Consider the following 18,653-nt stretch of genomic DNA (forward strand, 5'->3'; position numbering starts at 1 on the left):
TGAAAGTCATTCATACACCGAACGAAAATGGTCTTGACAAAATGCGCTATGGTGTCCACACATTCGTCGATAGATTAAAAATTGAATTTTGCGCGCAGACATTAATGAAAACTTGTGGCAATTTGCTCAAACTAATGCTTTTAAGGAATGTAAACATCAACGGAATAATAGCTTCCGATCGATTGATACTTTCATACAAATAAATGGAAATTTAAAACCCACACCTTATGAGTCATTCAACATTAGTCGGATGTTTCCGTTCGGTGCAACTGATAACTGTTATGTGCGACGCATACACATCAGCAGCACAGCAAGCAAGCGAGCAACATAATTTCCGTGAATGGCGTCTCTTTGACGCTTGTTTCCGTGCTCGCTGGTAAAAGTTTCGAAATTGTACGCCAATTTCCAGTGAAAATCGTGACAAAACTAGCACCATTCGATTCGGGACGTGACAGTGCATCGAGTGAAACAGTAAGTTTTGGTGGGTCGGTTGGAGACTGGGCGGAAAAAGTGCTGAAAGTGCATGGATGTGTAATTGTTTTGGAGAGACGCGCGTTTTTCTGTGTCGAATTGTCTTCCTCTCACGAGCTACGTTGTGCGGGGACGAGGGAAATTTAAAGTTCGTTTGACTGTGGCGAGGCGAGAGAACGATCTCACTCAGCATGTTAGATGATATAAATATTTACTAACACAAAGAGTGTCGTCGTTGACAAGGGCGGTCTCGTCGCCTAAACCGGGATAACCTCGTTTGGTTCTATTTTTGGGTCCATTTTTGGTCTGATCTGGTTTTTCCTGTTTTTCCGTTTGCAGGAGTGGTGGAATGGAAAGTCGTCGTGCAACAAGGGGTGGCGCTCCGACGGTGAGTTCGTCCGGGGTGGTTCCCGGACCGGCAGAAACCGCCAAGCGAGGACGAAAGTCCACGGTTCGAAATAGGACACCGTCGCCGCCACCTGCCAGAAAAGCATCCCCCGGACGCAAAGCGTCCCCATCGAGGGGCAAGCGGACATCTCCAACTCGTAAGGCATCACCAGCCCGGAAAGCGTCGCCAGCAAGGAAGGCTTCTCCAGCTCGCAAAGCATCCCCGGCGCGAAAAACATCCCCTGTGAAGAAGAGTTCACCCGGTCGGCCGCCCAAGTCCAACCCCACGAAAGATACCACCACTACGAAGGTATCGCCTGATGAGCCCCGACGATCGGCACGGATAAGAATTTCTGAACAGCGAGAAAAGAGTCCGGTGCTAAAACGCTCGCTGCGAGATAAACAGTTGTCGATCATACTGGACGATGAGGAAAGCTCCAAGAAGGGATCACCGGCCAAGAGCACAACGCCCAACACGAGCCAAAGATCGATTGTGACCACAACGGGGCGAAGCCGCGCCACCGGATCGCGTTCGGTCAGTGTGGCGAACGATTCCCAGGAATTCTCCGATCATGAGGAAATTGAGTTCCAAAGTTTCCACAAGGATGACAACGGATTGAATCGGGATAAGGCCTATGCCAGGAGAAGTGCTTCAAAACAATTACATGACCTGCGCGATTACGGAGGCAATTGGGGTGCTGCTGCGGTGCTTTTGCTAGTGCCAGCATTCATTTTCCTCACGAATCACTTCTGCTCCGGTGCTGCTCATCGGGACTGCTCGTTCAAACTCCCTGCCAATCTGGATGAATTCAAAACTCTGTCGACGTACTTCAACCGAGAGGTTGGAGTCATTTTCCTCCTCTTCACCTGGGGAATGGCCTTGGTTACCGCACTTCCCGTTGGCAAAGCTGTCAAAATAGTGGACGAAGTACGCGGCCAGCAAAGCTACACCTTCACCGGAATGTCCTGCGCCGTCTTCACCGGACTGGCCGTCTTTGTGGCCGAGTACTGCTACAAATACCCATTGATCTCAACTATCAGCAAAGGCTACAACCAGCTGCTGGTCATCAGTTTGGCCTATGCCCTCGTAACCGCCCTATTGGCGTTCATCAAGTCCCGTTACGTACCGCAAGTCAACTGGAATCCCTTCGCCAAAACCGGACGTTTCCTCTCAGACTTCTTCATCGGACGTGAAATCAACCCGCTTGCCTTCAACACCCTGAACCTCAAATTGGTTCACTACCATATCTCCGTCGTCCTGGCCCTTCTCTTCAACTCCATCATCCTGTACCGCAACCTCCACTTCCCAGCCCTTCCCGTCACCGAAGAACCACTGTCCCTCCTCGAAAAGCTAACCTTCACCTTCAAAAATCTGGAATTCGAACCGACCCCGGTCCTCGCCGCCTCCCTCACAATCCTCTACCTCCTGGACCTGCTCGCCTACGAACACCACCTGACGCACTCATTCGACCTGCAAAGCGAAGGATTCGGTGCCCTGCTGCTGCTCCGGTATGCCATCTTCCCGTTCACCCTGACGCTGCTGCCCAAGTACGTTGCGGCCCACAAGCTGGCCGGTGTTCCCGGATGGGCCCTGGCCCTGGTGGCCCTCGTGGCGCTCGTTGGCCTCGTCGTCAAGCGGTCCAGCAATCGGCTCAAGTACCAGTACCGACTCAATCCTCTGGGGGAAAAATTCATCGGTAAGTGATGCACATTGTTTCGGGGTGGGTCATTCCACGTGAAATCGACAACCCAGACGATTCTAGCATTATATATTATCCTGGTAATGTTCCCTGAAACATACCCCCAAAATTACCAGAAATATCACAAAAATTCACGTTGACCCTCGAAACCATGTGGATTCAGCATAGAACGACCCTTATCAGTATAGTCAACTGCTTGAAGAACAAACGACAGCGCGATGCGAGTCTCGTCGTAGGTACGTACGACTCTAGCAGCTAGCATCTTACCCAACTTGTTTCATGTTAGTTTTATTATTGTTAGCATTGGAATGTGAACGACCTTCGCTATAGAAATAGAGTGAGAAGCGCTCACACACTCAGCAGGTGCTCCTCATGCTCTCGCGCAGTAAAATCGCGCGCTCGCGCCTACAACATGTCTCGCTCGCTACCGGGTAGTGCTTGGAACGGCTAGACAAGGTGTGTTCGCGACCGCGCGCCCCCTTTTTGATTAGCCAGTGATAATGTAAAACCCGTTAAATAAAAATCTGCGGATAGACAAACGCGCGAGATACCTAGATGGGTGCGCGAAGAGAGAATGAAAAGACATTCTTCCCGCTTTGATTCATCGCGGCATGCCAACGGTCGAACGTGCGCGCGCGAGCGCGAGCTCTGGTTTCACTACCTACCTACGTGTTGGTGGCTATTATAATTGAAATTGATCTACGGAGTGGCGCGATGCTGGCTATGCGAGACGCGAGAGTGCACTAAGAAAAACAGGTGTGATAAAGCTTTTTGATAGGGGTGATCGAAAGTGTGTGATGCGATTGATGGGATTTCAGGCCAAACATGTCTAAAGGTCCAATCTGGGCTCTCTTTGGTTTCCCTCTCTTTCGTTAATATCTCAGCTGTTTATTTGTATTATGATTGTCTCCTTGCATTGAACGATGGTCAAAACAATCGTCTTTTGATTTGTACTGCAAAAATAGTTGAAAAGTGTGGCATTACAGTGCAATAATTGAAAGAGAAAGTGAACAAAGAGAGCCTCTCAAATGCAGATAGGACCTATTGAAATGTTTGGCCTGATTTAAATTGAGCTGTGACCAATTTGAACTCTTATTGAACTCAGGTCATAGCGGATACTCAGGAATCTTGCCGAGGAACTTACTTATTTTTGTTCGTTGTAATATTCGTTTCTGGAGCTGATCACTGTGTTCTGCGTGCGAATACTTCTAGTTGTTGTACATCTACACTGAGGCAAAAATTTCTTAAGAAATTCATTACAGCGGCCTTATGAAAAATTTCATAAGAAGGCTCTTATGAAACGTTGATCCCGAAAAATCAAACCTATTATTGCACTCCAACCATTCCAACTTTCGAAGCGTCGATGGGCGCGTGTGTAAAGCACGCGTTCTCCGATCTCGACGTCCCTGGTTCGATTCCAGGTTGCGATTTTGTTTTAGATTGCGCAAAAATATTTCATAAGACGTCTTATGAAATGATATAAGAATTTTATGTAAAAACTATTGCAATGTTCAATATAAAACTATTGTTCATTGTAAAAACTATTGCATCTTATATACATCTTATTCCGTTTGTCACGAGTTCGTCGAAAATCGATGGTGCTCTAGTCTAGAGCAACCAGCAGCTGATGCAGTTCGTGGATCATGCGCCTTCTCCAAGTCCCGTCTGGTCTTCCATCTGCATTCCGTCGTAGATGATACGCAACACCTACCGTTCGAAAACTCTAAGGGCGCATAGACTCCATGTTTCTTGCCCAAAAGTAAGCTCAATTTTTGCTACAATGCACAGTGGGAAAAAATAGGTATAAAACGCGAAAAATTCAATATCTCTGCTCGGAGTGGATGGATTCGAATGAATTTTTGACACAAACTGCAAAAATCTCTACAGTTTCAGATAAAAAGGGTGCCATTCGCCGCACGATGCTGGAAATCAGTGTATTGAGCTCGTTTTACCCCGCGCTCTCTTTTTCACACCTTTTTGAGAAAATCCTCATCTATTCCCGACTAGCATAGCATAGCATAGCATAGCATAGCCGACCGTACACATCCTGGGGTGGCTGTCGATAGAGAAGTTTAATGCGCCAGAAAAGTTGCCTGGGACTTGACAAACCTTTCATTTAACGAACTCTCGACACCTGGCCAGGTCCTTACGATCAGCGGGGATGGGGAGGAAATGTTGATTAGATATCTACTCAGAATATGTCCAAGAACTTGGCCCACTTCATAGATATCTGGAGTTGGAAATTGGATAGGGTTTAATGGGGTGCTTTCCTTGGCGAAAAAGCGTACGAGAAATTGTCATGGTTTAATCATTTACCTGGTTACCACTGAAAAAGTAAAAATAAGCATTAATCAAGTCGCACAAATTTCGTAGGTAGTACAGCCATAGACCACAGGTGTGAGGATTGCCTCCTTCCCGTCGGATACCAAAACACAAAGATTGGAGACTTCTCTCTGACTTCTCAACAAGACTGACGCAATCCTCCAACAGTCTAGAGTTGTCCTGGCCTCGTTCTTGCGACTGCTGAGGAATATGAAAGGATGGTGATTTAGACATCTAAAGAAAGATGTAGAAAGTTCTACGACTTCTCGGGCCTAGGTGTCAAGCGGATATGGGTGTTGTTCTAGGTGTTGTTAGTGGAAGGGTACTCCAAAGGATGCGGTTGGTCAACGTTCAGGTACACCATTATTAGACTGCTCCAAAATAGTTATCTGCCCAATACGTCTTGGTTTCCTCGTCATCTTAATGGCATTTATTTGTATTACTTGATTTTTCGGTTGAGAATCTGAAATATTACATAATATTATCATTGACGCCGAATAAGCTACATATTAGTGATACGCTCGCCACAGTTACATATTTTTACAATATAATTTGTATCATAAAATAAATTTACCTGAATCCTGCTGAAATAAAATGTTGATTAGCAGCAAAATTGAAACAAAAATATTACATAAACATCAAAAAAGTGCATCAAACTTTGATCTTGGAATATTTGTAAACTACTGCCTGATTACTTTAGGCAGGAAAATTTCAAGATCAAAATTTGTTTTGGTAGATCTTACGCCGCAACGCACCATTCTGAGGTGATCTACCCACGTTACGGGAATCCTCATCTATTCCCGACTAGCGTGCAAAATATATGACTTATTTAACTCGTATTTGTGTACATACGCGCCAACTTGTGACGTAGTTGGGGGGGCGAGGCCTCTCAAAATCAATCAAATTCGGAAAATTTCGACGCAGTTCACCTAGTTTAGGCATATTTACGTGAAAACTAGTGCATTGAGCTGAAAAAAGTTGAATTTTGTCCAATTTTGGAGAGCTTCGCCCTCCCAACTACGTCACAAGTTGGCGCCTATGTTTGTGTAGAAACTTCCATTGTATCGGAAATTTGACATAAGATCACTTGGAAGAAAATGCCATAAAAATCATCGTCACGCAAACATGATCGCTCATTGCTAATTATGCTGTGGTACACAAATCTACTGAGTAGATGGCGGTAGTGAGCAAACGTCAAACAGGAGCAAAAACGATGCGAGCGCCATGAGAGAGCGATTTGCGAACTACGGAATATTTGAATAATCCGTTAAAAAGTGAAACGATGGGAAGTGAGTAGAGTGAGACGTCTGTTTGTCTGTGATTGCCCCTTCTCTTGTCGATTGCATTTCAGTCCGGGCGGAGATGCATGTGAAAATTTAAAGAAATAGGGGATATCGGGGTTATTTGAAGATATTTCAATTTTTAAGGCCGTGCAGTGAGCCAAACCAGCTCCATTCGATACTACGGAAGTTTTAATACAAATGCGAATCAAATAAATCATTTGATTTTGCACTTCAGGATTTTTCCAAAAAGGTGAAAAAGAGAGAGTGGGGTAAAACGGGCCCGATACTTTGATTTCCAGCATCGTGCGGTAAATGACCCCTTCCTTATCCGAAACTGTAGAGTTTTTTGCAGTTTGTGTCAAAATTTCATTCAAATCCATCCACTCCGAGCAGAGATATTGAATTTATTCGCGTTTTATACCTATTTTTTCCCATTGTGCAATGTGTCTCTATGCGAGATTCGAAGGGACTCTAAAGTGTCCCTGATACTCGAACTACGCATATTACTCGATCTATCGTCCCCCTGATTAACCCTCGAGCAGTCTTTGACTTCCTGCAGCGACGCCGCGTTCACGCTGTGTACCACAAGCTCATGCTTATTCTCAAAACCTCAAAAGTTACGTGTTGTCAGTAACTGTCACTCGAAAACCACGTCGTATGTACCGCCATGTTGAGTTAAACCCATCCTACTTGGAAGTTTCCGCGAAACGAAAGTTACGTGAATTTCAGGTGTGCAAAAACAATTCAGTATGGCGTCGAGAAGTAGGTTGACCAGTGAAGAGAATTGTCAGACAAAAGAGGCACAAAACAAGCAACAAAGAAGGCGCGACGATTACTCTTTATCCCTACTGGTAACAAATAATGACATGATCTCGAAATTTTTTGTTGCAGACAAAACGGAAGCTGAATTTGTTGCGTACTTTTCAACTCGTGAATAATCAATTATTGCTAACCCAAAGTCGAAACTGTTTGATGATAGAGCTTCACCAGAGTTGCAGTGTTTACCGACTCCAAGTTACCGTTCGAAAATCGCAATACAAGGCTTAAAAATCTCTAAACTCGTGGTGTACGATGTTAATCCCATTATTTTAAAGTTGGGACAAACTTATGTCGCATGGGTTTTTTTTGTCGCAACAAATACAAGTTGCGACATTGTCATTATTGTTGCGCGATGGTTGAATTTTGGTTCACTGAGGTTGATGATGATGATGATTTGTTCTACCATCTATTGTAGCAAGGCAGCTGCCTATAGCACTGGAATAATCTGAAAAGCGATTTGATCAAGATTGTACAGTTGCTAGTGATCAGGCAATCTCCTGTATGAAGGGCCAAAAACGAATGTGCGGACCCACAAGCAGAAACACTTGCACGAAACCCGCGGCAGGGAAAAAGAATCTCCTTCCAGAAGAAAGTTTTCACAAACAACAGTAAAATCGAGCCATCGATTAGCCGAATATTCCCAATAGATGGGGTCGAAGAGCCCGCCCTCAATCCACGAAATGTTAACAACAAGGAGGAGGCAGTTCCAGGCTCCCTGTCCAAATCGCTTCAATCGGGTGCCCTGGTGGTCCCACCCTCCCAAATAAGTGCATATAATCATTGAAACATAAATATACAGTTATAAAATGAAAAGATCTCACCAAATTAGCTGGAACCGACAGAAACGCCTCCTGTGCATGAAAAAACCAGCCAAGTTTTGCTCAATACATCTGTCCACTGCCGCTATTGTACTTTGTCGTTGGTGCAAGCACGATGTTTCATTTAGTAGCGACGAACATAACCTGTAAACCAACCCTGCACACCTCTTCACATCATTTCAATCGTGCTGCAGTTTGTCTACACGCCTACACTGTCATCACTTCGAATTTTGGTTCACTGAGGTTGACGCAAGAACTGCATGCTGATTAAGTGTTTCTGTGCAAGTTGCTGCAAATATTGAGGTTAATTAACTGTTTATAGGGCAATTGATAGTTATTTATTATAAGCAGTTGTATTTTTCTATTTTCAATAATTTTAGGAGCTGAAATTGGTATCTGACGGTAACGGAGGTTCAGTTCAACGAGTGTTTGAAACGGCTGGACCTTGGGTTGGACTTCGAAGATTTTCCGTCAAAACCCCGAGATTTGTTTTGTGTTATCCCATCTCAAAGGATCAGAAACTTTTGTAGATGGGCTTTGGACGAAGGTGTAGATTTATTAATTAGGGTATTGTACCATTTGGGCAGGTGTACCTATATTGGGCACTTGTCGCTATAACTAAGTTAATTTCAAACCGATTGATTTGAATTTTTGTACAGAGTTAGATACTGTACGTGCCCAACTGCAGGAATTCTTGGAGAAACTCCTAAAAAATCCAGGAAACCCCTGCCGACAGAGATCCCAAAACGTCGGATGAAAGCTTTAGAATCCATTTTTGAGTTATTCCTCCAAAGACTGAACGCCATACCTCCCAACACAACCAACAGTCGAAATTCGAAGGAATTGCTAGAAACAAATTTGATTTTTTTTTTGAGAAACGAGAACTCGAAAGTTGAATAAAGATGCACATCATACCCGCAATGGAATGGAAGAATCGTTGCACAATTTCTTCAAAGAAATATTTTGAAGAGCTCATGAAATTCGTAAACGATTGCCGTAAACCAAAACGAAAACTTGCTCCAAATTTTTAACTAGTAGGATGTAGTAGGAATTTCAAAGAACTCCAGCAAGTAAATCTTGAAAATTGTCAACATTGTCCTTCTAGGATTTTTTCAGTGATTATCCATTTTAAGGGACGTTTTCCTCTGGGCAGAGACACAACCTTGTGATCAGCTTGATTGCTGTCAGGCCTCGGGGCTTAAATGTATCTTTACTCTACAGAGAAAGATGCACACTCGTGGTGCCAAAAAGAACCGATACTTTTCGTGATCAAACGAAGAAGCGTCACGGCTCTTTTTTGTTACACTGTTGAAAATGCTTTGACATCCATGTGCACAACAGAACATGTGCTCGATGAACAAATTGAGATTTGAAATTATGAAAAGAAATCCACGTACTCCGGTGAGACTCGAACTCACGACTCCCAATTCGCTAGACGGGCGCTTCTATTCCTTCAAGCTACGGAGTCACTCGACTATCTCCGTCGCCAGCAGGCCTAGAACTGAACTCGATTCCACAATCGCACATGGTTATCTTCTTTTCACAATCCAAACCCCCTTCGGATGGGATTAGATGAACATCTAACACATTGTCTGTTGTGCACATGTATGTCAAAGCGGGAGAGGAAGTTATTTTTAATTGTCGAGAGCTTCGGGCACTGCCTTCCAATCACTTATTGGTATGGCAATTAGTGTGCAGTCGGACTCTCGACGGGTCGGTCCTCGGCCGACCGAATACGGTAAGGGTGACCGTAGCACCTTACAAATGTCAATTTCTTGATTTTGCTTTGGCTGACCAAGCCATGTGGGAAATTACACTGTTGAAAATGCTTTGACATCCATGTGCACAACAGAACATGTGCTCGATGAACAAATTGAGATTTGAAATTATGAAAAGAAATCCACGTACTCCGGTGAGACTCGAACTCACGACTCCCAATTCGCTAGACGGGCGCTTCTATTCCTTCAAGCTACGGAGTCACTCGACTATCTCCGTCGCCAGCAGGCCTAGAACTGAACTCGATTCCACAATCGCACATGGTTATCTTCTTTTCACAATCCAAACCCCCTTCGGATGGGATTAGATGAACATCTAACACATTGTCTGTTGTGCACATGTATGTCAAAGCGGGAGAGGAAGTTATTTTTAATTGTCGAGAGCTTCGGGCACTGCCTTCCAATCACTTATTGGTATGGCAATTAGTGTGCAGTCGGACTCTCGACGGGTCGGTCCTCGGCCGACCGAATACGGTAAGGGTGACCGTAGCACCTTACAAATGTCAATTTCTTGATTTTGCTTTGGCTGACCAAGCCATGTGGGAAATTACACTGTTGAAAATGCTTTGACATCCATGTGCACAACAGAACATGTGCTCGATGAACAAATTGAGATTTGAAATTATGAAAAGAAATCCACGTACTCCGGTGAGACTCGAACTCACGACTCCCAATTCGCTAGACGGGCGCTTCTATTCCTTCAAGCTACGGAGTCACTCGACTATCTCCGTCGCCAGCAGGCCTAGAACTGAACTCGATTCCACAATCGCACATGGTTATCTTCTTTTCACAATCCAAACCCCCTTCGGATGGGATTAGATGAACATCTAACACATTGTCTGTTGTGCACATGTATGTCAAAGCGGGAGAGGAAGTTATTTTTAATTGTCGAGAGCTTCGGGCACTGCCTTCCAATCACTTATTGGTATGGCAATTAGTGTGCAGTCGGACTCTCGACGGGTCGGTCCTCGGCCGACCGAATACGGTAAGGGTGACCGTAGCACCTTACAAATGTCAATTTCTTGATTTTGCTTTGGCTGACCAAGCCATGTGGGAAATTACACTGTTGAAAATGCTTTGACATCCATGTGCACAACAGAACATGTGCTCGATGAACAAATTGAGATTTGAAATTATGAAAAGAAATCCACGTACTCCGGTGAGACTCGAACTCACGACTCCCAATTCGCTAGACGGGCGCTTCTATTCCTTCAAGCTACGGAGTCACTCGACTATCTCCGTCGCCAGCAGGCCTAGAACTGAACTCGATTCCACAATCGCACATGGTTATCTTCTTTTCACAATCCAAACCCCCTTCGGATGGGATTAGATGAACATCTAACACATTGTCTGTTGTGCACATGTATGTCAAAGCGGGAGAGGAAGTTATTTTTAATTGTCGAGAGCTTCGGGCACTGCCTTCCAATCACTTATTGGTATGGCAATTAGTGTGCAGTCGGACTCTCGACGGGTCGGTCCTCGGCCGACCGAATACGGTAAGGGTGACCGTAGCACCTTACAAATGTCAATTTCTTGATTTTGCTTTGGTTGACCAAGCTTTTTTGTTGTTTTTGATATAATTGATTTCTATTTCTATAAGGAAGGAGGTTGTTACACAATTTATCCTTCTATTTTTTTTTTAATTATTATTAATCAAGCTTCCAATATTGAAGACACAAGATCAAGAATCACAAGAAGAGCTGTTTATGCTAGTTCACTGAACATGATGCTTGATCGTCAAATTTGTGCATTTTGTGTGAAAATACGCAAAGGTAAATAATGTTGACAATTTAGGCTGACACAAATTTCGATTTTCTCTTATGTCACCGCCCCCTCGGAAAATTTTGGTCGAAGTTCAAACTTTTGAGGGGGGGACACCAATAAATTATTCAAGATTTTTTTTTTAATTTTAAGGTGAAATTAGAGTTGCATAAAAATTTATTAACAAATCCGATGAGTTTATAGATTTTGCCGAATTGTTTGGGTATTTCTTCGTCAAATACATTTATTATTTATTGCCCTCCCCCTTAGCGAGCCAACGAGTATTGTGACAAAAGAAGAAAATGGGATTTGTTCCGGCCAACAACACATTCTTTTACAGCTCAATTCGCAAAATCAATCTCCCATCTTTCCTCATCCCTAAGGCCACGCAAAACTTTAAAGCCACATGGCTAAAGAGGTTGCAATACCTACTCCCAAATTCCACGGTGTATTATGGACGATGTGAGTTCTTGGACTTGCCTTGGAGACTTGGCCCCATGATCCCCTTGTGCATCAATAAAATAAAATAAGATTATTCATTTTAAGGGACGTTTTCTCAGGTTTTGCCAAGTATTCTCCTTGGAAAATTCCTCACTGGAGATTCATTTAAGAACTACTAAGACGTTACTCAAAAAATGTTCGAAGTGATCTTATGAGAATTTTTCATGAGTATCCTTGTCATATTCATACTGGTTTCAAAAAATTCTTTAAAAAAAAATGTTCGGGTTACTGTCTCCAAAAATATTCAGTAATACTTAAAGAAAGCCAAGAAAGTTCCATTCTGTTTATTTCAAAGATTTTTTTTCAGTTTCTTATAAAAATTTCTTCAGTTTTTTTTTAAATATTTTTCCCACGAATACACTACCTAGTTCTTGGGATGTTTCTCCTGAGATTTTGTCTAGAAAATTCTTTTCAAAAATCGCTTAATGGATCTTTACGAAATGTTTTTGGAAAAAAAAAATAACGAAAGTTTTACCGAAACGTCTTCAAACTCACTTTCAGAAAGCATGAGTTGCGTTGATTTACGAATCAAAAGTTTATTCTTCATCCAGCAGTTTAATGGATTTAATAGATTTCTTCAATAACGTGAAGAAAAAAAAATACCTTCACGCTCTCGCGGATTTGGCGCGAATTTATTTCCAGTATCGCGCGGATTTGGCGCGGATTCAAATTTAGCTCGCGCGGATTTTTTTCCACCCTTCTCGTAACAACCCTGCGGATGCCAAACAGAAACTGAATGATTTTCTGTATGAGGCATAGTGGAAAATGTTTTCAGATGGTTTTGTAGTGATAGTCATTCACAACAAACCCTAAGCGGAAAATCATTTTTTGCTTGTGCCAGATCTAGTTCTACAACAGGATGATTTTCATTTAGTAGAGCGCAAAAAAAAATCACTCTGCTGTGTAATCATTCAAAACTCCGATTCTACGGATCTGAATCGCAGTGAATGAAGAATCATTCTTTCCACGTGTAGTGTCTTGGACTTGTCAACTTCTTTATTATTCTTCTTTTGAAGGATATAAAACCACGGCGGGTGTTTTCGTTCAGTGTATCGGCCGGAACGAACCTATTTCACCAGGAGGGTTGTCTGGTTTCGGTAGCTCTCCTGCATGGCCGCATGGTCGGTGGCCAAATCGTAGGCTCGTGTTGAGGGAAAACCCTTCGATGATCACTTTTAGCTCCTCTGGACATGTTTCAGGGGGCACCGCTGGGCCACTGATTTTGGCCATCGCCACTCTATCACGGCACAACTCCATGAAGCTTGTTTTCTTGCTCCTATTGATCTCCTTCTTCAAAGCAGCTTTCGCGGATCGCAGTACTACTCTTCGCGTTCCTCTCTCGCCGCGGTTCTGGTTCTTTGCATTCGTCACCTAACTTTGAGGATTTTTTTTCTTTTTCCCCTCACAGATTTGGAAACCCTGCCCACGTTCCAGGGACGCAGGTTGCTCGTGGCCAAGCTGTGGGGTCGCGTCCGCCAGCCGAACTACGTCGGTGACATCCTCCAGAACGTGGCTCTGCTCCCGCTGCTGTACTGGCGCTTCGCCTGGCCACCCCTGCTGGCGGTGCTGTTCACCGTTGCCCTGCTGGTGCACCGTGCCGTGCGCGTCAACGATCGCAACGCGAAAAAGTACAACTCTGCCTGGCAACGCTACTGCTCGACGGTGCGATACATGTTGGTGCCTAAGGTTTTCTAAGCGCATGCAAACCTTTGAGACAATTGAACAGTGTTTTTCTTTGATTGTAAAAAGAGTGTTTTTCGTAATATACATTCAACACGTTTGCTACCTTGTTTTAGATAGCACCAATATGGCACGGGCAAAGAAGATGAGATAATAAGCAAAAAATTTAACCATAAGACTAATTTAGCAAAATCAAACGATTTTTTTTACGAACGGATTAATTAAAGTCATTTTTTTCACATTTTTTGAGTTTTACGAAACACTTGACGTACAGATTTATACACATAACGAGCCATCATTTAGGCTACTTAGAAGAATCTACATCTTGTCTAATGGTTAAGATTTGAAAAAAGAAGTATTAGTTATAAGAGAGAGTTTGAAACTATTATAAGATCTACTTATATAAAAGATTGCGTTTTTCAAGCAGTTGAAGGCAATCCTAAGAATAAACACATGATTACTTGTACAAATCGGATTTAAGTGAACTACAAAAACGAAATCTCACTGTGCCCCCAAGGGCAAAAGTGAACATGACACAGCGAGTGATCTTTACTTTTTGTCTTTTTCGAAGAGCATTTTTTTTCTACAAATTATTTCTAAGATACTTAGATACACACCACTGTACTATTTGATTTATTGTGTTTTCACGACCGGACTTGAAAATAATAAATTGATCAACATTCAGCCGAAAACTCAGTCAGTCGCGTGGCAGTGCAGCACGAGAGCCATTCAATGAAACAAAAGGAGATTCTGTTCTTGATAGGATTGGAAATAGCGATTGAATTAATTTCTATTAGACCTGCTCGCTCACTGTGTACAGATGATAGCTACATTTCGTCGTATTTTTTTTCTTCGTATTGCGTATAGTTTTGATTCTCTTAAAGTCGACGAAAATCGTTAAGCTCTAAATGTGTACTAATGTTTAAGTTGATGCTTTTATATGTAGTTTTTAAGTTCGTGCTTCTAGGATCCGGTTAAGCTCACTTCTTTTAGGAATAAAGATTTTAGAACACAAAAGGCATTGTTTTTATTCGGAAGGATCGGTGATATCACTTACTGGAATAACTCAAACAAGGCTTCATCGTGTAAAATTGAGAGGCTTCTATTTGCATTCCTACCGCTAATTATATACTAAACTTTGCGGATAAATACATAGGTAAATCACGGAACAATGGAAGTAATAATCAATCGAAATCTGTTAAAATACCATCACTTACATTAAACAAGTCCTCATCCAGTGTTTGCATCGGAACGGCAGGAGCAGGGTGAGGTTCATCACTGGTGATGCAGTCGTTCGGTGGCGATGTAAGCGTTAACTGACTCAGTCCTAACGCCACCAGCGTATTCGAGAGATCGTCCAACGAGGCGTCATTACTCTGTAGCGAGAATAAAACAGAAAATAGAGTTATCATACGAATACTGCTAAGTTCAGATCTGCCTTCAGCGATTCTGCAGCGTAATCTTCTAAAACTCTCGATGGCATTCGTGCACCCGGCGTCAAACAGTTGTGTGGAGCAAAAAGTTGATTCAGCAAAAGCCTCTTTACCTGCTTTGCAATTCGAATCGGGATTGAAATCGTCCCAATCTGGATTCCAGCAGATCAGTGGATGTAGAGTTAGTAGCTGAATCTACGGAAGGCGCGGCAGTAAGTGAAAAGTGCATTAGGCCAAAAGTGCTGAAAAGTGCTACTTTTCGGCACACTTGCATCAGCGGTGAAAAGTAGGCTATTCCAACATACTTCAGCCAATTGAAATGTTCTATTTTTCACAACGTAATGGCAAAAAAATATTTTCACTATTAAATACCATTATCACCCAAGCCCGCTGCTTAAGTTATGTGTTTCCATTCGCCCATCTGTATATTTTCTCTCCTTTTTAAATAAATAACGATGAAAGTATATATGCTCACCTCTTGATGCAGCGTCCGCTCCAAATCGTCCTGGCCATTCGCTTCCGGAAAACCCATCTCTTCCGCCACATCCTGACCCTCTAGCCTTTCACCTATGCCCGAGTCCACATCCTCAGCCGGTGTGGTAATGCTGATTTTCGGCATTCTGTAAGGCACTGCGGCTTTCGCTTTCATCACCAGCGACTCCAGCTTGCCGGACGGAGAGGTTTGCAGCTGGTCGAGCTGTAGCAGCGAACTTCTCCGTTTGCTGTTTTTGCTGCCGCTGTTTTGACCGAGCAGGAAATCTGGGGGGATTGCCGTGATGGCAGATGAGGGGGCTTCCCTGATCAAATCCTGGCTGTAGATGGCTTTGAGGCGAGGCGACGGTTGAAATGCTGGTTGCACTGCGGCGGGGAGATCTTTTGTAGGATCAGGTTGGGAGGTTTGTTTTTCTGGGGTTCCGAGAAGGGTCGATGAGAATTCCGGGCGAAGAGAGATTTCTCCCAAAGTTGAAAGAGATGAGATGTTGAGGGTGCTGTTGACTGGCAGTTGCTGTGGTGGCTTTGGTTTTGGCTTGCCGTGGGCCGTTATTTTGTTTAGCATGGACAGTGGATTCATCTTCTCCTTGCGGGCAAGTTTTGGAACGGCAAATACGCTGGCACCGGGACTTGCAGGGGCCACCTTGGGTTTCTTGGCGGAACGAGGAGTTCTAGGCAACTGCTGACAAATGCTTGAGGATAGGAGTCGCATCCGTAGATTCATTTGGTGAATCTGATCATCATCCAATAAAGCAAGCCGATTTCTTTTAGATATTGGTCTGCTTCCTGTTTCGCCATCTTCTTGGAAATTGAGAGTAATAGGGGGAGTATTAAAAATTTTGTTCCTGATTCCGAGATCAGCATTTAGCTCGTCGGCTTGATTGTGATTTTGAAGTTCGTGAAATTTTGCGTCTCCAAAGGGCAAACTTCTACGTAGGGATGCCAACTCATGACAAATACTGTCGGATTTTAAGACGACTTTTGAGAGTTCCTTCATTTCAAATTTAAGCGATTCAATGCTGCGAACGGAGAAGCCCGATAAATGACGGTTTATATCCGGGACCAGGAATATCAAAATTTCAAACATTTTTACGGCGTCGATTTTTCCATTCTCATCGAATACCTCTCGGAAGTGACAGGCATTATCCGGAAACAAAACCTCCAAACGATACAACGTTTCCTTCAGTTCGTCCTCTTTGATTCCCAACGACAACTCCTTTGGCTCCAGTTTCCTTTTCGCCGACGAAATAACTTTGTTATATTCCGTCGTTATTTCTTGCAGTTTGCATCGTTTCGCTTCAGTCTCTTCGAATCGCTTCCTGTTGATTGTTCCCCACAGTTCCATCAGCTTTTCATAGCTCATTTGTTTCGCCGGCCCCTGGCAGTCCGCAAACAGCTTCTCCAGCCATTCATCAATTTCCTGAATTCTCGCTTGAATCACCCCGACATCCCTTTGTATCGCATCTCGGATCTTGGTTCCCACTTCCTCCCATTCTCGGTGATGCTCCAACAGCTGCACTACATCACGTTTGCAGATTATCTTTCCTCCAGAATTCGCTCCAGTCCGTCGCAACTCTTCCTTCGTAACGAACCGAATCAGCACCAGCAGGAACTTCATGAACTTCAACCCACCCGGAAGGACCACCGTGTGCGCCTTGATCTTCTCCATGTCCAGCTTCCCGCGCTCGACCAGATGATTCACATACTCCACGGTCGAACTGCGAAAGGCACTTTCTGCGTTCTTATCGAAAATTGGCCAGTAGAAACGCTTCCGGAACTCCTTGGCATCGTACGCGTTAAACAGAAAATGCAGTACGTGAATGAAAGCCTTGGTGTTTGGCTTAAGGAACATTCCCTGAAAATAGTACTCGTGCTGTAGTTTTAATGTGGTTTCTTTTCCCCCTACGCACCTACCTTGGCAAACACGGCACGAAACTGTTCCGATGGTGCATGTCGCTTGGTGAGCACCGTCAAACAATGGAATATCGCTGCATCCAACTGTTCCTCCGCTACACCACACACATTTGTCGCACCGGAAGGCGTATTCAGACGCTTCATGCTGATGGTTCTATTCATTTTCACTGAATTTCACTTCGTTTTATCGATAACATTGGACAAAACTGTGCTAAATTTCCGAAAAATCACAATATTAATTTGCGAAGGTAAAGATAAACGGTCGGCCATCGAACAAAAATTACACCGGCTGACAGTGCGCCGCTTTTTGAATTTCGCATCAGCGCACTGCACGCAACTGTCATCGAAAAAGCAAAACAAACCGAAACTCACAGCAAAACTGCCAGCATTCAGTTAGGGGCTTGGTTAGGGGTTCCGAAACGGAGATATAAATTTTTTTATTGTTTGCCATAAGGGGATTTTCCAGGGGATTTTCATTTGCCGTCAGCTGATTTTTCAGGCATTTGACAGTGCTTCCGTTCTTCTATGGCCTAAAGTACACAGGGTCAAATATTTGGCAAGGAAAGAACCAAGACCAAATCTAAGGGAGACCCTGGCCCCGGGCCCCCACATTTTAGGGGCCCCCACAAAAAAACTTTTTTGAATGCCCACCTCATCTCAACAACGCCTCAGGCCAGGGGTTGAGCACCTTGACTTTTCGAACATCGATTTTTTTGGGACAGTCTACTACATCGGCTGTTTTCCTACTCTCTGCATCGACCAATGTGGCGCTAGCTTCTATGCGCAAAAAATCGCTAAAAGTAAATCGCAAAAATATTGTGTGGCGAATACCATCTAGAGGTAAATTCTTCAAAGTGGAACACATTATTCGAAAAAATATTTGGTAGTGGTTGTGCACAATGGTGACCACTATTAAGCCTACCAAACATTTTTTCGGGAAAAGCTTTGTCTCTCTCTCTCTCTCTCTTCTTGGCGTAACGTCCTCATTGGGACAAAGGCTGCTTCTCAGCTTAGTGTTCTATGAGCACTTCCACAGTTATTAACTGAGAGCTTCCTCTGCCAAAGACCATTTTGCATGCGTATATCGTGTGGCAGGCACGAAGATACTCTATGCCCAAGGAAGTCAAGGAAATTTCCTTTACGAAAAGATTCTGGACCGACCGAGAATCGAACCCGTCACCCTCAGCATGGTCATGCTGAATACCCGTGCGTTTACCGCCTCGGCTATATGGGAAAAGCTTTGTATTTCAAGTAATTCAAGTTTAGATGCATTTCGCCATACAAAATTAAATTGATT

At 43.6% G+C, this 18,653-nt stretch overlaps 2 protein-coding genes across 2 annotated transcripts; one reads left to right on the forward strand and one right to left on the reverse strand.

Moving 5' to 3' along the window:
* Positions 1-286: 286 nt before the first annotated feature.
* Positions 287-14,534, forward strand: LOC109422686 (lamin-B receptor). The gene is made up of 3 exons (XM_029872079.2): positions 287-471; positions 811-2,555; positions 13,246-14,534. The coding sequence occupies exons 2-3, from the start codon at positions 821-823 to the stop codon at positions 13,530-13,532; spliced, it is 2,022 nt and encodes a 673-aa protein (XP_029727939.2). The 5' UTR covers positions 287-471; positions 811-820; the 3' UTR covers positions 13,533-14,534.
* A 64-nt stretch (positions 14,535-14,598) lies between these two features.
* LOC109401132 (augmin complex subunit dgt6) lies at positions 14,599-17,694 on the reverse strand. Its single transcript, XM_019673610.3, has 3 exons — positions 17,357-17,694; positions 15,426-17,297; positions 14,599-14,893 (listed from the first exon to the last, which is right to left on the reverse strand). The coding sequence occupies exons 1-3, from the start codon at positions 17,516-17,518 to the stop codon at positions 14,702-14,704; spliced, it is 2,226 nt and encodes a 741-aa protein (XP_019529155.3). The 5' UTR covers positions 17,519-17,694; the 3' UTR covers positions 14,599-14,701.
* Positions 17,695-18,653: the final 959 nt, after the last annotated feature.

This window comes from Aedes albopictus, chromosome 3 (genome assembly GCF_035046485.1).
Source record: "Aedes albopictus strain Foshan chromosome 3, AalbF5, whole genome shotgun sequence".
In the NCBI taxonomy this organism is placed as follows: Eukaryota; Metazoa; Arthropoda; class Insecta; order Diptera; family Culicidae; genus Aedes; species Aedes albopictus.